The sequence below is a fragment of the Chrysochloris asiatica genome, unplaced genomic scaffold (assembly GCF_000296735.1).
Source record: "Chrysochloris asiatica unplaced genomic scaffold, ChrAsi1.0 scaffold00233, whole genome shotgun sequence".
Lineage (NCBI taxonomy): Eukaryota > Metazoa > Chordata > Mammalia > Afrosoricida > Chrysochloridae > Chrysochloris > Chrysochloris asiatica.
This window is the reverse complement of record NW_006408751.1, coordinates 5,032,773-5,059,082: the sequence shown is the minus strand read 5'-3', so window position 1 is coordinate 5,059,082 and position 26,310 is coordinate 5,032,773. Positions and strand designations below refer to the sequence as shown.

Genomic DNA, 26,310 nt, shown 5'->3' with positions numbered 1-26,310 from the left:
TTGTTACTGTGTTTGAACCCATTGTTGCTGCCATTGTGCTAGTCCTTCTTGTTGAGGTTCTTCCTGGTTTTCACTGACCCTCCACTTTACCAAGCATGATATCCTTCTCCAGCGATGATCCTTTCTGGTAACATTCCCAAAGTATAAGAGACAAAGTCTCGACATCCTTACTTCTAAGGAGCACTCTGGTTTAGTTGTGAGGACTTTTTTTTTTTTTTTTTTACATTGAGGTGCATCAGTAAGTATTTTCAGTCTTTTTAAATGAGACATCATTTGCATATCACAGGTTGTTGATGAGTCTTCTTCCAATCCTAATGCCTTAGTCCTCTTCATATAACCCAGTTCCTTGTATTATTTGTTCAGCATACAGATAAAATGGTGGTGGTGTGCGGCCAATTTAATGACTCTAAATAGGGTTTCCGAGCTGTAAATCTTTACAAGAGCAGAATGCTCATTTCTTCCTTTCACTTTAACTTTTTCAAGAGAAAGTTTCACAGTCTCTTCCAACATTCATTTTGGTCTTTTCTTTCTTGCCGTTGACCTTTTGTTTTCTTCCTGTATGTTCTTTATGTCATCTCACAACTCTTCTGGTCTTTGGTCATTAATGTCTAATGTTTCAATTCTGTTCTTGAGGTGGTCTCAAATTTAGGTGGCATATATTCAAGGTCATAATTTGGCCCACATGGACTTGTTTAAATTTTTTTCAGCTTCAGCCTGAACTTGTGTATGAACAATTCATGGTTTCTTCCACAATCTGGCCCTGGCCTTGTTTTGGCTGATGATATTGAGCTTCTCCACCACAATTGTAGTCAATCTGATTCCTGTGTAGCCCATCTAATGAGGTTTTTGTGTATGTTATTGTTGTTAAGTGCCATAGAGTCCGTTCTGACTCATAGTGACTCTGTATAGAGTTTCCAAAGAGCATCTGGTGAGTTTGAACTGCTGACCTTGTGGTTCAAACCAACCTTGAAGTCCAGTGCTGTATCCCACAGTGCCACACCAGGACACCTTTATGTGTACACTTGCCTTTTATGTTACTTTAAAAAGAAATTTGCAGTGAATATGCCAAAGAGAGGTGACCCAACAGAATGAGGAAATCATCAGGCAATATCATTGAAATCCCATGTGAGTAAAGTTTTACTAAAGGTAATATAAAAACAGCTGCAACCATACATTGACAGAGAATTTCCAGAGGTTCAAGCTGGTTTCAGAAAGAGTACATGGAACAAGGGATATTATCACGTCAGATGAATCTTGCCTAAAAGCAGAGAATACTAGAAAGATGTTTACCTGTGCTTTATTGACTATGCAAAGGCTTTTATTGTGTGGATCTTGACAACCTATGGACAACATTGTGAAGTATGACTATTCCAGACCACTTAATTATGCTCATGAGGAACCTATACATAGACCAAGAGGCAGTTACTCAAACAGAAGAAGGGAAAACTGGTTTAATAATAGAAAAGTTGTGACCAGGGTTGTGTTTTTTCACCATACTTATACAATCTGTATGCTGAGCAAATAATCTGAGAAATTGGATTATATAAAGAAAATTGTGGCATCAGGATTGGAGGAAGACTCATTAACAACCTGCGATATGCAGATGCTACAATCTTGCTTGCTGAAAGTGAAGAGGACTTAAACTACTTACTGAAATACTTACTGGTAAATTTCAAGACCACAGCCTTCAGTATGGGTTGTACCTCAATGTAAAGAAAACAGAAATCCTCACCCCTGGACCAATAAACAACCTGCATGTAAATGGAGAAACGATTGAAGTTGTCAAAGACTTCATTTTGTTTGGATCAACCATCAACACTCATGGCAGCAGCAGTCAAGAAATCAATGAACGTATTACACTAGGTAAATCTGCTGTACCTCTTTAAAGTGTTGAAGAGCAAAGATGTCAGTTTGAGGACTAAGGTCGCCTGACCCAAGCCATGGTATTTTCAGTAACCTCATATGCATGAGAAAGTTGGATAGTGAATAAGGAAGACTGTAGAAGAATTGATGTATTTGAGTTACGGGGTTGGAGGAGAATATTGAAAGTACCATGGACTGCCAAAAAAAATAGATCTGTGTTGGAAGAAATGCAGTCAGAGTGCTTCTTGGAAGCCAAGGTGGCCAGACTTCATCTCTCATACTTCAGATATATTGTCAGGAGGGACCAGTCACTAGAGAAAGATACCATATTTGATAAAGTGGAGGGTCTGAGAAAAAGAGGAAGGCTTCCAGCAAGATGGACTGGCAAAGTGGGTTCAAACGTAGCAATGATTGTGCGGTTGGTCTAGGACTGGGCAATGTTTTGTTGTGTTGTGCATAGGGTCACTATGAATTGGTACCAACTTGACAGCACCTAACAAAACAACAACATGCCTTTAGTCTTGCAGAATTCTCTCTTGTGATCCCCAAGGCCATTATTTTCCATCTACTGATGCTTCTTCTTTGTTTTCAGTGTTTCTATTCCAATTGATTGCATGTTTGATCAATTTCTGACTGAAGAAGTTGGTAGTAGTCTTCAATTTCATCTTCACTGGCTTTAGTGGCTGGTGCATAAATTTAAATAATAGTTATATTATTAACTCTTCTTTCATGTTGTTGTTGTTATGTGCCGTGGAGTCAGTTCTGATTCATAGCGACCCTGTACAGGGTTTCCAAAGCTGTAAATCTTTACGGGACCAGAACGCCTCAACTTTCTCCCGCGGAACCGCTGGTAGTTTCGAACTGCTGACCTTTCGGTTTATAGTGCGATTCGTAACCACTACGCTACCAGAGATCCTTTCATGTTGTTGTTGTTGTTAAGTGTCATCGAGTCGGTTCCGACCCATAGCGACCCTGTACAGGGTTTCCAAGGGTGTAAATCCTTACGGGAGTAGAAAGCCTCATCTTTCTCCCGCGGAGCGGCTGGTAGTTTCGAACCGCTGACCTTAAGGTTTGCAGCCCAATTCGTAACCACTATGCTACCAGAGCTCTGTTCTTTTTGATGATGACTGAGTCACAATTCTCTTGAATTTGTCATTTCTGGCATAGTAAACCATATGATTGTCTGATTCAAAATATCCAATACGATTTGATTGGTAGCGTAGCGGCTACAGGTCGGGTTGCTAACCTCAAAGTCAGCAGTTCGAAATAACCAGCAGTTCCATGGGAGAAAGATGCGGCTTTCTGCTCCTATCAAGATTTACAGCATTGGAAACTCTATACAGGGTTGCTATGAGTTGAGGCACAGCATACCACCATCACCAATACCTAGAATATTGATCTTTATGTGTTCCATTTCATTTTTGACAACTTCCAGTTGTCCTAGATTCGTACTTTGTACGTTCCATGTTCCAATTACTAATGGATCTTTGCAGCTATTTCTTACTTTGAATTGTACACCATCAGCAAATGAAGCTCCTGAAAGCTTTGCTCCATTCAAGTCATTAATGTCAACTGTGCTTTGAGGAGGCAAATTGTATCTTAAGTGCCTTCCAACCTGCAGGACTTATCTTTTGGTATTATATCTGATAGTATTCTGCTGCAGTTCATAATGTTTTCATCTTTTGGTACTATATGTGGCCATGTTCAGTGGCTAACCATTCAGAAGTAGTCCATCTCTCCTTCTTCCTAGTCTGGCTTCATTTGGAAAGTCCCCTGAGAGTTGTTCACCATGGGTGATCCTGTTGTTTGTTATTAAGTGCAGTCAAGTCAGTAGCAACCCAGTGTAGGGGTTCTGAGGAGTGGTTGGTGAGTTTGAACAGCCAATTTCTGGTTCAAACCAACTTTGTGGTCCAGTGCTTATCCTGTAGTGCCACACCAGAACTCCATGGGTGACCCTACTTGTATTTAAAATATATTCCAGTACCATAGTAACTTGCAAGCCATCATAGTATGACAAACTGACAGATGAGTGGTGAAAATTATTTAATATGTATTATTAAATTAGCCTAGTGTGGCATTGTAGGATAAACCCTAGACCATAAAGTTGGTTTGAACCTAAGGTCAGTGGTTCAAACTCACCAGCTGTTCCTTGGAAACCTTCTATATGGTTTCCATGAATCAGAACTGACTCAGTCACTTAACATGAACATTAAATTTGTGAGATAGATAAAAATTTGAAAACCTACAGTGTTTTCAGCTTTTTAAGATCACACATGACCCCCAATGTCTAAAAAAGGTTAAGAAATAGAGTTCAAAGTAAGATGGTGTGTGTTGTTTACTCTTACCTTGGAAGTAGAAAACATTTTTTGTGTGAATTGATGGAAGGCCGTTTTCTTGACATTGGCTACAGCTGTGGTGTATCTGAACGTGTCTGCTGAGGGAATAAAAATGTGGTTGCTCCTAAGACTCAATGATATGTTGACATCTCAGATGAGCTGTACATGATTTTCAAATGGTTTGAGGTGGCAGGAACTTTCATGACAGTAAATGTCAACTTATGGAGATGCGGAGAAGTGCTTTATGGCCCACTGAGAACTAAATAAATCTCGTCTAATGGTCTCTTCTTTCCAGATAATCTGAGTTGCTCCCAGAGTTCTATATGAAGAAATCACTGTACTAGGACTTATTTAGTTCTGTCAGACATCAAGTGAGTGAGCAATGCCTGATGCCTGCAGTGTTGTTGTTGTTGTTAAGTGCTGTTTGACTCATAGTGACCCTGTACAGGGTTTCCAAGGAGCGTCTGGTAAGTTTGAAGGACCGACCTTGTGGTTTCCAGTCTAGCACACCTACAACACGCTAGGAGTCCATTTTTCTCATCAGTGCAATGACTTCTGACAGTGAGAGGTCAAATGTAATTCGATTTCAAATCTAGACATAGTGTTCTGATAGCATATCTCCTTATTTGTCTTCTCTCCTCAGATAAAGAAGCAGCAGCAGGATGTGGTCAGGTTTCTGGAAGCCAACAAGATAGAATTTGAGGAGGTGGACATCACTATGTCAGAGGAACAGAGGCAATGGATGTACAAAAACATCCCCCCAGAAAAGAAACCTTCTCAGGGCAACCCTGTGCCCCCTCAGATATTTAATGGCGACCGATACTGTGGAGTAAGTAGTGTGGTTTTTATAATGCCGTTTGTATGAATTACCTGAAACACCTCGTCACCTAGAGTACATTTGGGCTTTTTCAGTGAGAGCTGTGATCTCTTTACCCGGTGCCTATTCAGTCCACAAATCTAACAGAGTGAAGTGAAGAGGAATCTAAGGCCACAGACAGAGAGAGTGCATGTATTTGGGAGACTGGTTGTGTGGTGAAGCCCTCTCGTGTATATATTTTAAATATTTCAAGGTTTAACTCATGTAGTAAGCAATAGGAATGTGACCTAAGATACTATTTCTAAATATGTCAGTATGTAAATGTAAATCATAATGTTAGTAAAAACCTTAATGTAGATTGTTCATCCAACCTCCATCATGTTACCTATACAGGCAGTACCTAGGTTACAGAGGTCTGACTTACACATGTCCTTTTATGTAATGTAAATTCGTCCTCTCTTTGAAATGATTGGACCAAGCCCAACTTGCGATAAATTCTTCACCACAATCACATTCACTTGCTACATGTGCAGTTTTTAAATCATTGAAAAAGCTTCCAGCCTTTTCTTGCTGTAAAGTAAGACTAAATAAGAACCATGTGCACCTATGCAGGGTTTTCAGCCCACCTACAAATTCCACTTTTAACTGAAACTTGCAGAGGCTAACAAATCCCAAGACCCAGAAGTCCGATGAAGATGGTCTGAGTGCAGGATCCAGAGCAAGCAGGGACCCTTTGCTAATATGTCCATATGTATATGGGTGCAGGCCACATTCCTGAGAAAACTCCTTTTATAACTTATTGGGTGATTCCATCATTATTTAACTGCCAGATTGCATCATTACCCAAGTGCTAAACTATATCATTAAATTAAGTGAGAAACAACTGGGCATCATGACCCAGCCAAGTGGACACACAACCTTAACCATCACAGTTGCTTTATTATCATTCAGTTTCTAGAGCAGCTATGGGGAAGACTATGTCAGTATCCTTGATCTTTTGTATATGATCAGTTTCTTCTATGCAGGTTTCCAGGCTTCCGCTTCATATGTGTGTCCTAAAATTTCACTGTGCTGAGGGCTCAATGGATCCTTTAAGGATTATATGAGTGAATTATTAAATATGTTCTTAAATTATTTCTGCCACCTTTGCCACCTTTGCCCTTTTTCTCGTACTCTGGAGTACATATTAATTATTATTGGACTTTACAATGATTCTCTAATTTTTGTTATTTTCCTTTCCTTATTATCTGCCTATGACTTTTTGTTGTACTTTCTGGAAGATTTTAGACTGGTAATTACCTGGTAATTCTTTCTTTGAATTTGTTATGCAGTCTTCCCTTCCCCACCTTTCTTTCTTGGTCTCTGATTTTTTCCCTTCTAATGGTGGTGGTAAGGCGCTCTGGTAGCGTAGTGGTTATGAATCGGGCTGCGAACCTTAAGGTCAGCAGTTCGAAACTACCAGCTGTTCCACGGGAGAAAGATGAGGGTTTCTGCTCCCGTAAAGATTTACAGTCTTGGAAACGCTGTACAGGGTAGCTATAAGTTGGAACTGACTCCATGGCACACAACAACAATGGTGGTGGTGATAGCAGTTGCTGGTATATGCATTCTCATTATAGTCAGTTCTGCCAGGGGGTTTGAAAGCCATGTCTTCTTATCAAGGTCAAGTAAATTTGACTTTGATAACAGCATTAGTGATCAACTAATCATAGGATTCTTTCATCCTGCTCTCTCTACGCACCTTGCTTTACCCAATGATGGTTTAAAACGTGAGTGGTCTCATCTGTTTGGTTAACCTATGAAACCCTACCATATTTCAAGTGACAAGATTTAGAAAGCCTTGCAGAGTCTCCTATATTAGACAATTGACTGGAAATTTGTTATTTTATTTTAAACTGGATGAGTTAAATTTGTGAGACTAGTGTAATCAGCTGCTAAGTTACTTGTAACCAATGTGAACAGTTGCCTTCTCTGTCATTTATATTTAAATATTCTGTCTTGGGGTCGATTTCCCACTGTATGGAAGCTCTGTAGCGTGACCCATCTGTTTCTCCTATCCCAGAATTTGAGCACTGAAGGTGGGTGATACAGACAGGCAGGGTCAGTGGAGGTTATTTTTGGCATTGCCTATGTATCCAGAGGTGGTGGGGTCAGTGGAAGCAGTGCTGGTGTGCTGACGAGCTTGATCCGGGGTGTGGCTAGAGTTTGTCTTGACCAATTAGACGCTGAAGCTCCTGGCTGTTTGCTAAATTGGTTCTTCCAGCTTTACTGCGGGTTCTGTGAGTTCCTTACCATCCCTCCAGCAAATTCCTTGTGTCATATGTTGTCAGTGTCCCTGTCACATGTTTGCAGTCCAGAACCTGGGCTGACTGGTTTTGTTCATTACCTGGAGTGTCCCACTGTGAGCAAGAGTCTCCTCTCAGAATGTGGCTGATGGGGTCAGTGTACCAACACTTAAGCTTTTCTGATTTGGATTTTAAAAAGCTCAGGCCTGCTGTTTAAGCTTTTATAGCTTTATTCTCTCTCTTTCATGGATACCTGGTGGCTCTCAGCTGCTAACTGAAAGGTCAGTGGTTCAAACCCACCATTTGCTCCAAGGAAGAAAGATATGGTGGTCTGCTTGTATAAAGACTCCCAGCCTTGGAAACCCGATCAGACAGTTCTCCTCTGATCTAATAAGGTCACTATGAGTGAGAGTCCACTCAATGGCTATGGGTTTGTTTGTGTTTTTGAGGTGGGGGTGGGTAGGCAGTGATTATTCTCTTTTTCTATGTTACTGGCATGTGTGGAATGCACCAGAAATTAAAACACACTATCTAGGCAAAAGGAAAATTCCTACTCCCTTTTCAAGTCTGTTCTTCCTTCCTATTCATCATGACTATATATATATTTTTAACTGGTGGTCAGAGGTAGGAATGGGATCAAATCTCATTTACCTGGGGTCACAGTAACCAATTTGTGTGTTAACTGTCATGGAGGAAAAATCTATAGTGGCCATTCAAATAGCTGAGCAAGTTGGTGCAGGTTTGGCTGTGGGTGCCAGCATTCCCATTCAGGCATTGGTTTAAGTTGGGGAGAAAGGAAATGTATAGAACATGTGGCTGGAGTCAGTCATACAAAGTCCTATTTTGCAATGAAGAAAGAACGACTTAGCTAAGAGATGACAGACTATTTTTATAGAAAAATGACCTTTTGATCATTTTCAGTGAAGGGATTTATAAGATTATTAATGTGTTAAAGCAATCAAATTACTTTTTTTGCACATTTAGATAGTATTTGTGGAATGTTTAATTTGTGCTTAAGCTTAGGATGTATTGTAAAACAAATGAAGTTACATTAAAGCTATTGACTAGATGTATTTGGACTCCTGATGTGGCACTGTAGGATAAGCTCTGGACTGGGAACCAAAAGGTCAGCCAGCCAGCTGCTCCATGGAAACCCTGTAGGAGGTTACTATGAGTCAAAGTGATTCAAAGTCGCTTAACAATAACAACAGTTGTATTTAAATATTATGGGCTTATGAAGCGATCCTCTCATCATGTTACCTTGGTTAATGGGAGCTTGAAGTAGCTAGAGATGAAGCAGAGGGGATAAATGATGAGCAGTGGGTGGTATTCTCACTCTACCCACCACCCCTCATTCCCATTTCCATCCACAGGAAAGGAGACAAGAAGCTTTGTTGATCTCTTCTCTTGTAAACCTTGATAGCTGCCCAGAAGTGTATGGTGCTGTGGGTTAATGTGCCTAACTGCAAAGTCATTTGAACCCTAAGATTGAAGCTCACTAGCCATTCCTCAGAAACCCTATCTGTACAGGGTTGCTATGAGTCAGAACCGACTCAGCGGCACTAAGCAACAAGAACCACAGTTATTCCAAGAGCTGTGTTTATGTAAGATTTTTAAGAAGATTGTTGTAAAATTATATATTTTAAATGTTTGAGATTCTCTTTTTTAAGCATGTAAAAACTATTCCCTTAATTACCAGTTTATACAAATCCCTGATACTTGGGATGTCACTCAGAAGCAAATTATATATATTTATGTTCTTGTGTAGTCAAGAACCTGGATGAGGAAAAATTCCAGTATATATCTTTTAATTCTATTTTTCCATGATTTTTTTGAAGTCCCCTTGTATAAATAAATGAATATATGTACACAAGGGGGCTTCAAAAAAGTTCATGGAAAAATTGAATTAAAAGATATGTGCTGAAGACATGGGGGGTATGGGGAAGGATTGCATGGAGGGGATTGTAACCATGGCAATGAGACGATATACGATAGAATGAATGTAAGATTGTTGCTCTCCCATGTAAACTATCACATAATTCACAATAAAACATTAAAAAAAAAAGATAATGGAATTTTTCTATGGACTATTTGAAGCCCTCTTGTGTGGACAGTGTTTAGTTTTTTGTTTTTTTTAAAATGTTCACACACATAGTCTTCAATAAAAGGTTTCACAAGAAGTTACTGGAAAGAGATGATTGAAAGCTTGATACTGAATTAATTGGCCACCTTGTTGTTGTTTTTATGTGCCGTGGAGTCGGTTCCGACTCATAGCGACCCTGTACAGGGTTTCTGAGGCTGTAAATCTTTACAGGAGCAGAACGCCTCATCTTTCTCCCGTTGAACAGCTGGTAGTTTTGAACTGCTGACCATGAGGTTCACAGCCTGATTCGTAACCACTATGCTACCGGAGCTCCTTAATTTATTCTTTAATGTTTCATTTTTTCCCTACACTAAAACAGAAATACTAAAGGCAATATTTGAGAAATGAGAATAGAAAAGAATGGGAAACATCCAGTAATGCTTTTCAAATAAGACTCCCAACATGTGGTGTTGTATACCCTTTCTTTTTCTCATAAGTATCTTAAAATTTTTTAAACCAAAGTTTTTTTTTCCCCAACTATATATAGCATTTTGTGCCCTACTTTATTTTTTAACAAAAATAGTTCCCATGTCATCGTAAGCTTATTCTTCAGAGGTTGCATATTGTTCCCGTGTGTGAATTATCATAATTAACTTAATCTTCTCCCTACAGTGGTCTATTTAGTTTGGTTCCACTGACTCTGGTAGGAATAGTTAGTTACTGGCAAGCTGTTCTATAGAATCCACTAAATCGAATGCTATTTTAGGAAGTGCACTCTTATTACAGACTATTCCCATACCTCTTCTTGTCCTTAGGGTCCTTTGGTTAAAAAAAAATTGTTTTGGCGTATACTGTTATCTAGATAGACAGTTACTGTTAGCAGCCCCAAAATTTTGAGTTCAAAGTCAAGAAAAAGTCACTTAGTGAAATGAAAACTAGTAAAAATTAAAACAAGATGATTATTTTATATGAGTATGTTTTGACAGAGTCCTGGTATGGCACTTTAGCATAAGCACTGGACTGCTAACTGCAAGGTTGGCAGTTCAGCCCTACTAGCTGTTCCTTGGAAACCCTACACAGGGTTACTATGAGTCAGATCCAACTCAATGGCATGTACCAGCAATAACAAATGTGTTGGTAGAACCAGGTTTCTTAGTGCTGGGGATACTCAAAGTCATAGAATAAAGGTGCCCATCTTCCAAGAGTATTCATTTGACTTGAAAATGTGTGTAAAATGATCACATTGACAAAATATTATATTTTAATCGTAAAACAAATGCTGTTTTATGGAGATAGGGTGCTGATGTCAGATGAATCTGGGCTGAAAGCAGAGAATACCAGAAAGATGTTAAAGATGCTTTATTGACTAGGCAAAGGCATTCACCTGTGTGGAACATACCAAACTATGGGTAATATTTTAAAAAATGGGTATTTCAGAACACTTGATTGTGCTCATAAGGAATCTATACATAGGCCAAGAGGCAGTCATTAGAACAGAACAAGGAGATACTGAATGGTTTGAAATCAAGAAAGGTGTACATCAGGGTTGTATCCTTTCACCATTCTTATTCAGTTTGTATGCTGAGCAAGTAATATGAGAAGATAGATTATATGAAGAAGAACATGACATCAAGATTGGAGGAAGACTCATTAACAACCTGGGATATGTAGATGAAACAGTCTTGCTTAGTGATAGTGAAGAAATTTTAAAATAGTTCCTGATGAATATCAAAGCCTTCAGTATGGATTACTCCTCAGTTTATAGAAAATGAAAATCCTCACAACTGGACTAGTAAACAGCATCATGATAAATGGAGAAAAGATTGAAGTTGCCAAAGGCTTCAATTTGCTTGGATCCCCAGTCAATGCTCATGGAAGTGTCAGTCAAGAAATTTAACTGATGTATTGCATTAGGCAAATCTGCAAAAAAAAACCACACAAAACAAAAACCCCTCTTTAAAGTGTTAAGGAGCAAAGATGTCAGTTTGAGGATTAAGGTGTGCCTGACACAAGCTATGGTATTTCGTCTCATATGTGAAAGTTGGGACAATGGATAAGGAAGATGATAGAAGAATCAGTATATTTGAATTATGGTGTTGGCAAAGATTGAAAGTCGTATTACCATGGACTGCCAGAAGAAACAAACAAATGTCTTGGAAGAACAGGCAGAATGCTCCTTAGAAGGAAAGATGACAAGACTTCCTCTCTCTTATCAGGAGGGACCAGGCTCCAGGAGAAGGACATCATCTTGGAAAAATAGAGGATCCATAGAAAAGAGGAAGATCCCCAACAAGATGAAGTGATACAGTGGCAACAATGGGCTCAAACATAACAATGATTGTGAGGATTAGTGAAGGATCTCACAGTGTTTTGTGCTGTATTTAAGGTCACTATGAGTTGGAATCTGCTTGATGGCAAGTAACTAACTAACTCTTTCAGTATATATTAGAATACTGGAACGGTATTTAACAAGCACTGATATGTGAATGGGTAAATACACTTACAAAGGTTTTTACTGGAGGAAGTGACTAACTCATTCTGTTGGTTAAAACCTTGTCAAGGTTTTGAGTATTTGCTGTTTATAGTTTGAGGTTGTTAGACTTGACCATGCTGCATTCCTCTTTTATTAATAAAGGTCAAGACCTTAAAAGCAAGATTACTGAACTGTCTTCTAAACAAGTCTTTCTATCAAAAAGATCATTTATCTAATAAAGGAGGATCTTCTCCTTTAGATCATATACATGGTCTATACAGTGAACCTGTGAGAACTAGAACTTGACAGGGCTACCTTGTTTTTCCAGGTTCACAAGTTTTTCACATTTGACTGGAAACAGTCTACAACTTTTCTAATGCTCATTTTTTGGTAAAATACATGAATTTTCCTTTTCTGCCTTACATAGCTTCTGGCCTTCATAAAAGTTTTACTGTGTATGAATTATTTTATTTAGAAAGATCAGCATGAGACCTGAGGTTAAAGATAGCCCAATTGTTCAACTTTTCTAACATGTTATAATTTGGAATAACATGTCTACTTCATAGTTCTTAATATAAATCACCACGAATCCTATCTGTCAAGTCCCATGGCTCTACAACATGCTGCAATGTCTCATAAAACTCACAACTGTTGTGTCAAAGGAAATGGCTCATGCAGTTTTGGAGGCTTGCAAGTCTAAAATCTGTAGTTCAGAGCTCAGTCTGGAGGAATATTCTTACCCATGTAGTCTTAGGAGCTGAGAAACCCATATGGGCAGGTCAGATGACAGGCTGTTGTTACACCTGGCTGTGGAAGATGGTGAATCAGGTCAGGTGATGGGCTGAGAGTCCCACGATTTGGAGGTTAGATGGAATGATCCAGATGCAAAATCCAGGACAATAGAGTGAAAATTTCCAAAGTAGTACTATAAATTGGAATCAGACCAGGCCTCCAAGGTAAACTAAGGGTGGTGAGTTAGTCATACCCTCTAATAAGATGGGACACCCTTAATCCTTAGTTTCACTTTAAGCCTTATTACTTGTTGTTTGTTGTTAGGTGCTATCAAGCTAGTTCCATCTCATAACAATCTTATGAACAGTAGAAACAAACATTGCTTGATCCTGTGCCGTTTTCATAGTCATTGCTAAAGTTGATCCTATTGCTGCTGCTACTGTACCAATTTACCTCATTGGGGATCTTCTTCTTTTTGGCTGACCCTCCATTTTACCTAGAATGATGTGCTTTTCCAGGGACTGGTCCCTCCTGATAGCATGTCCGAAGTATGAGACATGAAGTGTTGCCATCCTGGCTTCTAAGGAGCATTCTGATTGTACTTCTTCCAACACAGATTTGTTTGTTTTTCTAGCAGTCCGTCATACTTTTAGTATTCTTATCCAACACCATAACTCACATGAATCAAATCTTCTATGATCTTCCTTATTCACTGTCCAACTGTCAGATGAATATGAAGCTATTGAAAACACCATGGGTTGGGCCAGGTGCACTTTAGTTCTTAAACTGACATCTTTGCTTTTGAACACTTTAAGAGGTCTTGTGCAGCAGATTTGCGTAATGTAATATGCCGTTTGATTTCTTGGCTGCTGCTTCCATGTGTTTTGATAGTAGATTCAAGCAAAAAATGTAGTCTTCGACAACTTCAGTCTCTTCTCCACTTATGATATTTATTGGTCCAATGGTGAGGATTTTTGTTTTCTTTACATTTAGATGCGACCCATACTGAAGGCTGTTGTCTTTGATGTTTATCAGTAAGTATTTTAAGTCCTCTTTAGTTTCAGCAAGTGAGGTTTTATCATCTGCATATTGCAGGTTGTAATTGTCTTTCTCAAATCTTGTTCTTCATATAATCCAGCTTCTCGGGTTATTTGCTCAGTATACAGATTAAATAAATATGGAGAAAGACTACAACCCTGGCACACACTTTTCCTGATTTTAAATCATTCGGTGTCCCCTTGTTCTGTTTAAACAACTGCCTCTTGGTCTGTGTACAGGTTCCACATGAGCACAATTAAATTTTCCGAATACTCATTCTTTGCAGTGTTGATCATAGCTTGTCATGATCCACACAATTGAAAGCCTTTGGTCCATGTCCTTGTCTGAATCTGACTTGAACGTCTGGCAGTTCCCTGTCAATGTACTTTTTAGTAAAATTTTACTCTCTTGTGATATAAATGATATTGTTCAGTGATTTCCACATTCCAATGGGTCTTATCTTTGGAATTGGCAGAAATATGGATTGCTTCCAATCAGTTGTCCAGGAATTTGTCTTCTAAATTTCTTGGAATAGATGATTGAGTGCCTCTAATGCTGCCTCAGTTTGTTGAAAGATTTCAGTTTGTATTACATCAATTTCCAGAGCCTTGTTCTTTGTCAGTGCCTTCAGTGGACCTTGGACTTCTTCCTTCAGTGTCATTGGCTTTTTTTTTTTCCTTAAATGTTTTATTGTCAATTATGTGATAGTTTACATGAGAGAACATTAGTTTTACATTCATTCTGTCGTATATCGGTCTCATTGCCATGGTTACAATCCTCTTCATGCAATCCTTCCCTCGTACCCCCCAGGTCTTCAGCACACAGTCACTCTCCCTCTCTGGATCTAAAATCTCCAGCTGCTCCATCTCTCCACGTCATCTCTGGCTCCATTTCAGGCATCACTGCTTCTCTGGGTAGGGTCCCGCTCTCTGCTCTTCTCCCTTGATGGTCCTAGGGACCTCCGCTCCTAGACTGAAAATTTAATCACTCCCCTCCTTGCTATAAAACGTCTACCTTTACATTTCCAATCCTCACAATCAGTCCTGATAATTATTCACTAGCTCTGGTAGTGTAGTGGTTACAAATCGGGCTGCGAACTGTAAGGTCAGCGGTTCGAAACTACCAACTGCTCCGCGGGAGAAAGATCAGGCTTTCTACTCCCGTAAAGATTTACACCCTCGGAAACCCTGTACAGGGTCGCTATGGGTCGAAACTGACTCGACGGCACTTAACAACAACAACAACAACATTGTATCACAAGAGACCCTTCTGCATTTCATTGCATCAGCCCCGCCTAGTCAGATTGAATGCTACTCACTGGAGATTCTACCTTCCTCCAGGCCCTCTGGATCTAGGTTTCCCCTTGAAAGCTTGTAAGCCAGTCACTTCTTGCCTTTGTAGCCCCCCCCCCCCCCCCCCCCCATTTTGGATAGCAAATGTCCAAATTGCCCATCCCTGTCTACTCTGTGTGTGGAGGGGGTGGGAATGATTCTTGCTGTAAGGATTTGTTCCCTCTTTTGAGCTACTGCTTCCATAGGTGTAGGTCAAGTTCATCAAATTGTATGAGAATACTCTTTTCCCTCTTCTTTTTACTTCTGGTTGAGCTCTGATCATCCAGTCATTAAAGCCAGGACAAGTGGGTATTATCTGCAAGTGTGGGTGTTCTTATGCATATGCCCTCTCTTCTTATCTGGATGTTTCACTGTCTACTCTAGTCCTCTGTGGCTATGCCACTGACTCTGGGCCCAAGAGTCCCCAGGTCTTGCCCAGTGTCCATTGGCTCTTGATTATATGCTGAGTTCAAATAACTCTGAGGCAACACACTGAAAGTGAATTGTGATCTTTCTCACAGGAAAGCAAACTGTGGCTGACTCTTTTCTGAGACTGGGATGGAAGAAAAGGCAATGGCAAGATCAATCTTGAATTACCAGTCTCCTTTAGCCTGTTGTATTTTCTGCACTGTTGATACCATGTCTGGAACAGTTGAATCCACAGACGTCACTGCTCAATTTAGGCCTTGATAGTCTATAGTCAACTTCCATTAGTTATCTGCCTTTTTCACAGACTGTACAGGGCTGTTATATACAGAGAATTCGTGGCCTTTAGCGTGTCTTTAATCAAAGCAGTAAATTCCTCATACACACCAGGTTTCCTGTTCTAGTTTAGATGAGCAGTCTGAATGGGTTTGAGCAATTCACAAATATTAACAGGGCTGTTTATTAACAAACTCTGTTATAAAATGAAACTAAACCCTGGCAAAAATTTAAAAACCTTAATAAATTCAATGAGGAGTCCTGGTGTGCACTGTAAGATAAGCACAGGACTGCTAACTACAAGGTTGGCGGCTTAAACCCACAAGCTGCTTGCTGGAAACCCTATAAAGGGAACCGACTTAACAGTGCTTAACAACAACAGCGGTTTCCCATGTAGCATGTCCAATCAATTGTGGCCTAAGAGCAGAATTATACAACTTCCATTTTACAATATTACATAGAGGGAGTGCTTCCCAATTAAACATAATATCCATACCAATAATACATTCAGGTAAGGGAGATGCAACTACCTCATCCAATATCTGTTTAAATCTTGCAATTCTCATCCAAAATTTCACCTTAGAGCCATCAACCATTGTATCCCCATATCCCTTGAGTCTCATCTTCAGCCCCTTTAATGTTTTATTGATTGGTTTTAGGATTACAGTACATTGGGCTCCTGTGTCTAGAGTCCCAAGAAAGTCTCTTCCCTACCCCTGGGCCATTTTACCCACAAAAGTGCATATGGCCTGGGGTCCCGTGCTGGGGTCTGTATTCCCTTGTCAATCCTGATCTTTGTCAGCTGAGCCTCTATGCCAAATGACCCCAGGTGGAGATTCACATCATTAAATTCCTCCAAGCTAGGATGAATAGAACCAGTTTGTATAGTCCACTTTAACACTGTTATTTTTGTTAAGTGCCTTCTAGTCATTTCTGACTTTTAGGCGGTCCTGTATAAGGTTTCCAAGGAGTGGTTAGTGGGTTTGAACTGCTGATCAGTGCTTATCCTACAATGCCACACCAGGATTCTAAATTGGGGGCATCCTTAATCCTTAGTTTCACTGTAATCCTTACTTCTTAGCAACTCACTTCCAAATGGACCCATAATCACAGGCATAGAGAAAGGTTAGGATTTACAGTATATCACAGGATGGAGAAATTGGACTAGAAAAGTCATAATAAATAATTAGCTGCCCTGCATACTGTACAGTCTTATATATCTTCACAGATATCAGCAAGGTACATATGCAGTGGTAGGTTAAATGGCTGAGTGGCACAGATAGTTAAGCACTCAACTAGTAGCTGAAAGGTTTGTTGTACAGACCCATCCAGTAATACCTCAGAAGACAGCCCTGCTGATCTGCTTCTGAAAAGTCACAACCTTGAAAACCATATGGATCAGTTCTAGTTTGTACACATGAGGTTACCGTGAGTCAGCATCAACTCAATGGCAACCAAAAGCAACAATGAGGAAGAGGTGGTATAAATTCTTGTCTGTCTCTGTGCCGATCAGCTATGTGCCTGGAAACATAACAATTTCAGTTGTATCTCTTTTGTATAACCCTAGTTTTTATTCTTCTTCTGTCTTTAAATATTTAATCTCTCATATTCACCTTCACTGAGATATTTGCCTCAATATTCTTTAGTGATGAATCGCTTAGGTCTGACTTAACAAAAGCTATGACTTGTAAATATTGAAAACCTCCAGCCAGAGAGAGGCCACACTAATTCCATTTTTAATATTATAATTTGACTTAATATCCCAATTTGGTAATTTTCTTTGTGTTAGTTTTTCTCTCTCTCTCTCATATGATTCTTATGTAGTTACAGTTAATGAGATAGTAGAAAACATGTATTAAGACAGAAAGGCCTGCTTGACACAAAGTTAGAGAGAAAATGCTTTGAATTTCTGACAGTTATTGTTAGGAAATAACTGATTTTGTGCCTACAGGGGCTAAGTAAAAAGAAAGAAAAGACATGATACTTGCATTAAAATGCATATGAATTATTACAGTACAGTATTTTATTCTTGGGATGCTTTCTTGATAAGATAACATAATAATGTTAGAAATTGTTATTTCCTTTCTATTAAAAAAGCTTCCATTTAAGACTTTAAAAACTGTCTTAACTTAAAAAGGGGCACGATAATAAAATTAAAAATTCAATGTTTTTATGTTGTTGTGTAACACTTTAAAAATATAAAAATCATTTTTAATTGTTCAGTTAAAATGGTAGATTTTAACTCTTAAGTTAAAAAATGTACTAGTATTATTTGCTTTAAATATAGTACTGCCTTTGCATGGGAAAAAGAAATTTTCAAATCCATTGTTGTTAAGAGCTGTCGAGTTGATTCCAACCCATAGTGACCCTGTATAGGGTTTCCAAGGAGCAGCTAACTGGTGAGCTTGAATAGCCGACCTTGCAGTTCAAACAGCTTTGCAGTCTGATGCATTAACCCACAGCGCCACACCAGTACTCCTCAAATCCTATGTTGTTGTGAAGTGCCATCGAGTCAGTTCTGACCCATAGCAACCCTGTATAGGGTTTCCAAGGAGCAGCTGGTGAGCTTGAACCACTGACCGTGCAGTTCAAATGGCTTTGCAGTCTGACTCATTAACCCACAGCGCCACTCCAAGACTCCTAAATTACATCACTGCATAGTACCAAATTGCATCATTACATAATTATCAAACCACTGAGAATCATGTCCCAGTAAAATTACATTGTTGCAGAACTGCCAAACCACTGAGAAACATGACACAGCCAAGCTGACACATAAACTTGATCATCACAGCAAGCATTATTCTTATCTCATATTTTGCCATATGTTACTGCCAGATGTTACAAGAGAAAGATGAGGCTTTCTGTTTTGGTAAAGATTCACAGCCTCGGAAACCCTGTACAGGGTCGCTATAAGTCGGAACCGACTCCACAGCACATAACAACAACAACTGCCAGGTGTATGTCATTAATGTACAGACTAGACAGTAAATTTTTTACTATTGTCATAAATGTGAAATGTCAGGTAATAAGATAGTAATTAAGGAGTAGGTGTATTACCATTCTGCGTTTTGGGTATTAACAAATGTATTTTTTTATTTTAAGTTTAATGCTATGTTTATGTTTAGGGTTTCTGAGGAGCAGTTGGTAGGCTTGAACTGCCATAGCTGTCCAGTGCATATCCTATAGTGCCACAACAGGTTAAATAAGACTATGGAACTACATGGGTGGTAGCACAGAAGCAGGCTCAGAACCCACAGGCCTTCAAGAAAGGAGTTTTAAGCAGCAAAGGACTTCAATGTCTGTCCTTTCAGTATAAATTTTCTTTCTTTCTCTCTCTCTCTCTCTCTCTCTCTCTCTTTCCTCCCTGCCTCCCTCCCTCTCTCCCTGCATACTGTATAGCATTGTTTCTTTCTTTCTGTTGTTTCCCTACTATACCTGGTACAAAAAAGAAGCAATGGTGGAGCTTTAGGATAAGCACTGGACTGCTAAGCAACCATAAGATCAGTTCAAACTCACCACTGCTCCGTGAGAGAAATATTGAGTCTTCCTGCTCCTATAAGGATTTACATCCCCAGAAACCTATACAGGGTTGCTACTGACTCAGTGGCAGTGATTTTGGTTTAGTATCTGATGTGAAGGAGCTCTGTGGTGCAATGGTTAAGCACCTGGCTGCTCACTAAAGGGTTGGCAGTTCAAACCCACCAGCGGCTCCATGGGCAAAAAATGTGGTGGTCTGCTTCCATAAAATTTTAACTCTTTAAAAACCCTCTGGGTGGAAGTGAAATTGTTTTTTTAGGTATCTAATGTGGGGCTTGGAGTCCTGGTGTGACGCTGTGGGTTAATGCGCTAGACTGCAAAGTCAGTTTGAACTGCAAGGTTGGTGGTTCAAGCTCACCAGTTGCTCCTTGGAAACCCTCTAGAGGGTTGCTATGAGTTGGAACCGACTCGACAGCACTTAACAACAACAACAACAACAACATGGGGCTTGGAGTCCTGGTGTGGCGTTGTAGGATAAACACTGAACTGCTAATCACAAGGTCAGCAGTTCAAATCCACCAGCTGCTCATCGGAAATCCTATACAGGATCCCTATGAGTTGAAGCTGACTGAAGAGCACTTAACAACAACCAACAACAATGGCTAATGATTGTGAACAGTTCTTCATAGGGGTTTTGGCTTCTTTGATGAAGTGTGTGTTCATGTTCTCTGCCCATATTTTAATTGGGTTATTTCTTTTTCTTGTTGAAGTTTTCTGTACATTTTAGAGATCAGTTCCTTGTCTAACACAAAAATTTTCCTCCTAGTTTGTGGGTTCTCTTTTTATTCTTTTGATGTAATCTTTTGATAATAAGTATCTAATTTTTAGGAGATTCCTGTCATCTATTGTGTCGTCTTTTATTTGTGTCTTTTCAGTTATGTTTGATGGTGTATTTATGCCACGTATCAGAGCCCTTAAGTCAGTCCCTATTTCTTCATTGATGATCATTATAGTTCTAGGTTTTACATATTTACGTCTTCAATCCAAGTTGATTTTATTTTTGCATATGGTTTGAAATATGGGTCTTGTTTAATTTTTCTGCAAATGGATTTCCAGTTTTGCCAGCAGCATTTGTTGAAGAGAATATCTTTTCCCCATTTAATGTGTTTTGGGCTCTTTGTCAAAGATCAGCTGACTGTATGTGGATGGATTTGCTTCTGGGTCCTCAATTCTGTTCCATTGATCTATGTATCTTTCATTGTACCACTACCAGACTGTTATGACTACTGTGGCTGTGTAGTAAATTTTGAGATCAGGAAGTCAGAGACATCCAACTTTAGTCTTCTTTTTAACTAATGCTTTGCTTTTCCACAGTCCATTTGCTATAATGTTAGTGATCAGCGTTGTCATCTCTTTGAAAGAATAATGTTGGAATCTGGATTGGGATTATGTTGTATCTATAAATTGCTTTGGGTAGAGTTGACATTTTCATAATGTTAAATTTTTCTATCCATGACCATGGTATATTCTTCCAATTTTGTAAGTCTCTTTTGGTTTCCTGTGCTTTGTAGTTTTCTTTGTATAGGTTCCTCTGATTAAATTTATTCCTACATGTTTTGTTTTGGGGTGGTTATTGTAAGTGGTATTATTTTCCTGATTTCCTTTTCAGCTCTTTATTAGTGTAAAGGAATCTGACTCATCTTTTTATGTTGATTTTTTTATCCTGCTACTTTGATGAGTCCTTCAGTGTGTTCCAATAATTTTCTTTCTAAGTCTTTTGAAATTTCTGTGTATAGGATCATATCATCTGCAGATGGAAAGAGTTACACTTCTTTGCCAATTTGGATGACTTTAAATCCTGTTCTTGCTTTATAGCTCTGGCTAAGACTTCCAAAAATATTGAATAGAAGTGATGATAAAGGGCATCCTTTCTGGTTTCTGTTTGCAAAGGGAATGTTTTCAGTTTCTCTCCATTGAGAGTGATGTTGGCTCTTAGATTTGTATGTATGCCGTTAATTATGTTGAGGAATTTCCCTTCTATTTCTAGTTTGTTGAGTGTTTTTATCAGGAATGATACTGGATTTTGTCAAATGCCTTTTTTTATATTAATTAATATGATCATGTAGTTTTTTTCTTTTTTTTAATGGTATATGTTACGTTGATTATTTTTTAATATTGAATCATCCTTGCATCCCTGGAATGCATCCCATTTGGTTATGAAGTATTATTTTTTTGATTTGTTGTTGAATTCTATTGGCTAGGATTTTGTTGAATATTTTTGCATCTATGTTCATGAGGGATATTGGTCTATAATTTTCTTTTTTGGTGATGTCTTTGCTTAGTTTTGGTATGAGGATTATGCTCACTTCATAGCATGTATTCTGAAGTTTCCATCCTTTTCTATGTTTTTGAATAGTTTGATTAGAACTGGTATCAACTTGTCCTTCAGTGCTTGGTAGAATTCACCAGTAAAGCCATCTGGACCTGGAATTTTTTGGAACTGGACTTTATTTTGTTAGGAATTTTTGGTAGTGTTTAAAAAAAAAATTGTATATTCTAGATTTTCAGATTTGTTGGAGTGCAATTCTTCATGGTGGTGGTGTTCATTTGCAATTCATAGCAATCCTGTATAGGATTTCTGAGGCCGTAAATCTTTACAGAGTCCTGGTGTGGCGCTGTGGGCTAATGTGTCAGACTGCAAAGTCATTTGAACTGCAAGGTTGGTGGTTCAAGCTCACCACCTGCTCCTTGGAAACCTTATAGAGGGTCGCTAAGGGTCCAAATCGACTCATCAGCACTTAACAACAACAACAACTAATCTTTACAGGAACAGAAAGCATCATCTTTCTCCCATGTGACAGTTGGTAGATTCAAACTGCTGACCTTGCAGTTAACAGACTAGCATGTAATCACTAAATTACCAGAACTCCTTACAATTTTTCATAGTATTCTGTTCTTACCCTTTTTATTTCCCTTGGTTTTGTTGTGATCAACATTCTTTTAAGAGCACTTCTTGGAAGCTCTGTCTACATTGGGGAATGGAATGACTGGCTTAGCCATTACATTATATACCTCATTACCTTGAGAATTCCCCTATCATAGCTACTCCAGTTCATTGTACTCAATTGTCTCAGATTTGCAGTTTCTTTGGGGATTCCTTGGGACAGATTGCTCTTTTTTTGTTTTGGACTGTGATTTTCCTTGCTGTTTTCTGTATTAGTCTAGTCCTGTTTGTTACATGCATTCCATCCATTTCTTAAAATGTCTTTGCTGATTATTTTTCCTATATTTTGCACAATTATCTACTCCATATTAATATTAATATGGAGTTGGAGTCCTGGTGTGGCACTGTGGGTTAATGTGCTGGACTGCAAAGCCTATTTGAACTGTAAGTTGGCGGTTCAGGCTTACCAGCTGCTTCTCAGAAACCCTATACAGGGTTGCTATGAGTCAGAACCGACTCAATGGCAATCAACAACAACAACATAATATCAGTTGGTGCTTGGGTAAGAGGAGAGTATATCTATTTGATTGCTTTCCCATCTTTTTTTTTTTTTTTTAAGGCTTTATTGTGAATTATGTGATAGTTTACATGGGAGGACATCAGCTTCACATTGATCCTGTTGTGTATTGTTTCCTTGCCATGGTTACAATCCCTTCCATGCATCATCGATCAACAAAAAGGTATACCCGCAAGCCTGACCCCCGGTCGTCGGCACACTGCCCCTCTCTCTTTCCAGGTCCAAAGTCTCCAGCTGCTCCATCTCCCCATGTCATCGTCTCTGCCTCCATCCCTGGCATCACTACTTCTCTGGGTAGGGTTCCGTTCTCTGCTCTTCTCCTGTGATGGTCCCAGGGACCTCCACTCCTAGACTATAAGGTTAATCACTCCCCTCCCTTTGCTCCAAAACATCCACCTTTACATTTCCAGCCCTTACAATCAGTCCTGATAGCAATTATTTGCTATTGTATTGTAAGAGACCTATCTGCATCTCCTTTCATCAGCCCTGGCTAGGCAGAATGGAGACTACTCAGTGGAGATTCTGCCTTACTCCACACCCTCTGAATCTAGGTTCCCTCTTGAAAGCTTGTAAGCCAGTCACTTCTTGACTCTGTAGCCCCCCCCCCCAGTCCCTCCCCATTCTGGGTAGCCAATGTCCAAGTTGCCCATCCCTGTCCTGTCCATGTACAGAGGAGTTGGGAATGGTCCTTGATGTGAAGATTTGTTCACTCTTTTGAGCTATTGCTTCCATAGGTGTGTTTCAAGTTCATCAAATTGTGTCAGATTATTCTTTTTTCCCTCTTCTTTCTTCTTCTGGTTGAGCTCTGATCATCCAGCCATTGAAGCCAGGTCAAGTGGGTATTATCTGCAAGTGTGGGTGTACTTATGCATGTGCCCTCTCTTCTTATCAGCTGGATGCTTCACTCTCCACTCTAGTCCTCTGTGGCTATGTCGCTGACTCTGGGTCCAAGAGTCCCCTGCACTAGGCACACTGCTGGCCAACCAGGTCTCCATCTGGGTTCACAGGAGTCTATTGCCCATTGTAGGGCTTAGTTTGTAGCATTATTGCTATTTTTCCCTCACTTCCCCTTATCAGTGACAAATGTGGTCACCAATCAGAGCATGCATTCTCATTGAGCCTTAGTCTTAAAAGGAGGTTTGCCTTGAGGAGGATCTGACCACTTGCCTTGAAGTCTCCTGGGCGAGCCACTTGTTTGTTCTTGTAGTAACCAGTTGGCATGCCTATATTGTTTTGTATTTTTCTTGTAAGTCTTTCTTTCAGGATGTATCTTCCGTTTTTCTGGCCACTCCAGGCTGGTCTGTTTGTCCTTTCAAGTGGACCTTTCCCCTCAGATGCTTCTTGATGCTGTTCAGGATTCCATCTATGGTCTTGTGTAATGCAGGGGCTCCGCAGGAAGCCTCCTTCACTGGGCACGTTGTATCCCCCTTTTAGGTATTCCAATCAGTTATAGGCAGAAGACAGACTTACAAGCTTTCTATGGTGGTATTTCTGGCTATTCCTTTCTCTCCCCCTCCAGTGTCTATTTTATAGCAGTATTAATGTTATCTCCCCACTTCCCCTCATTCAAACCATGTCGCAATCTCTGTATCCCAGAGCCCTGTTGTTCCAAGGTTTTGCATACATCATTATTTGCCTCTGTCCCACTTCAGTTTCACATTCATCCTATCGTGTTTCATTTCATTGCAGTGATTAAAATCCCCTCAGTGCATCATCAAATAACCAAAGGATACATGCCTGCCCTCCCTCCCCCCAGCTGTCAGCAAACAGCCCCTCTCCTTCCCTGAATCCTGTGTCCCCAGCCAATCCATCTGTCCATGCCACCATAGTTCCCCCACCATTTTGGGTCTGGACAGTTTCCTGCCCCCCCCCCCCAAGGTATTCCAGTTAGCTATAGGTTGGAATTGGGTCCACATGTTTTCTGTTGTGATGCTTCTGGCTGCCCCCCACCCCCAAGTGTCTATTTCACAATGGTAGGCAAGGGAGACCAAGATTCAAAAGACGGCCAAGCCTCCTAGCATTATTTCCCTCTTCTCCCCTTTTCAAGCCATGCCTCAATCCCTGTATCCTGAAGCCCTGTTATTCCAGTGTTGTGCATGCCTCATCATTTAGCCCTGTCTCACCTAGCCCATGCGAACTTGCCCAACTGTTCTCCTGTCGGCCTTGTTCTTCTTTTTCCCCTCCCCCTTCTTGTGTATTGCCAGCCTCCCCTGCCTCCCCCATGTCTATTCCCTACCCTGTGCTCCTTCTCTGCTTTCCCATCTTGAACTAGTATGGTCAGAAATATTAAACATGAATTAGGAATTTAAAGTCCCCACCTTTGGGCTTGCTCATGTTTTTTAATATTTGGCATAAAAATTGCTGAATAAAGCTATTTTAGACAACTATATCTTATCTATCCTACCAGGATTGGAACTATCAACTAGTTTTTTCCTCCTATATAAAGATTTCATAGACTATACTTGTAACATTAATGATCCTTAACCAACTAAATCAAGAAATTCTGTCCAGAGGCTGCCCTCAAGCTTGAAAGAATATTAATAAGGAACTTCTGCTTATCTTAAGCAGCAGCAGCTAAACTCATAGTATTTTTAAAAAAGAAATTTTTTTTAATGTTCCTCTCTTGGGTAAACCAAATTTACCTTGGCTCATTGAGAGCTGATTGCTGCCACCTTTTCCTGGTAAGCCACGTGTTGTTTTTGTTCTGGGCAACCTTCTGTTTGGTTATGCACTGCCAGGTAGGAATAATATGGGTCTGCCACTTCATTGTCATTGACTTAACCATGGGAGGCAGTTCAGCTTTTCAGAGCAACTGCTGTGGGTTTTCTTTGCTGTTCTCTTGAGGAACAGTAAAAAGGCAGAGAACTTTAAGGTCTTTGTCTCACATGTTTGTCTAGTCCATAATAGTCTAAAAGGAGTATAGGACTAATATCCTTAAGTAAGCTCTGTTGGAGAATGAGTTGTTAAGTGTACCTGTTGTAGATTTTATCATGAACTTATAAATGTCTATACCATTGGTGTATATATACACTTGAATACTAACAGAAATATAAGTGATGCACCCCCCTCGTTTTTCCTCTTTTATTTTTTAAACAGTTCTTTAGCTTGCTTTAACTTAATGTTACAATATTCAGGTGAATGTTCCATTGGTGAATAAAAGTGTTGGGTTGTGTTAGTAACTGTACAGCTCATAAATATTTTTCTGTAGTGGTTATGAGTTGGGCTACTAACCTCAAGGTCAGCAGTTCAAAACTACCAGTGGCTCTGTGGCAGAAAACTGAGGCTTTCTGCTCCCATAAAGATTTACAGCCTCAGAAACCCTATACAGGGTCGCTATGAGTCGGTGCCAACTCCATAACACATACTACTACCACCACCACCATAGATGATACTAGAAACAGTACGTTTTTCCTCCCTTATCTTAAATGTAATGAAAATGTCCCAACTTCTGAAACTTGGTTGTTGTTGTCAGGTGCCATCGAGTCAGAACCGACTCATAGCGACCACATGCACAGCAGAACGAAACAATGTCCAATCCTGGGCCAACCTCACTACCACTGCCACACTTGATGCCATCAATGATGCCACCTGGCTGATCCATCTCGTTGGGGGTCTTCCTCTTTTTCTCTGACCCTCCACCTTACCCAGC

At 39.8% G+C, this 26,310-nt stretch overlaps 1 protein-coding gene across 1 annotated transcript in view; it reads left to right on the top strand.

The window, feature by feature from the left end:
- Positions 1 to 4,842: 4,842 nt before the first annotated feature.
- Positions 4,843 to 26,310, top strand: part of LOC102810547 (ribosomal RNA processing protein 36 homolog) — a gene marked incomplete at its 5' end in the record, with an annotated part of 131,667 nt that continues 110,199 nt past the window's right edge. The window contains 2 exons of the mRNA XM_006873280.1: positions 4,843 to 5,028; positions 12,186 to 12,247. Of these exons, the coding sequence (XP_006873342.1) occupies positions 4,843 to 5,028; positions 12,186 to 12,247 (248 nt within the window). The remainder of the gene's footprint in view (positions 5,029 to 12,185; positions 12,248 to 26,310) is intronic.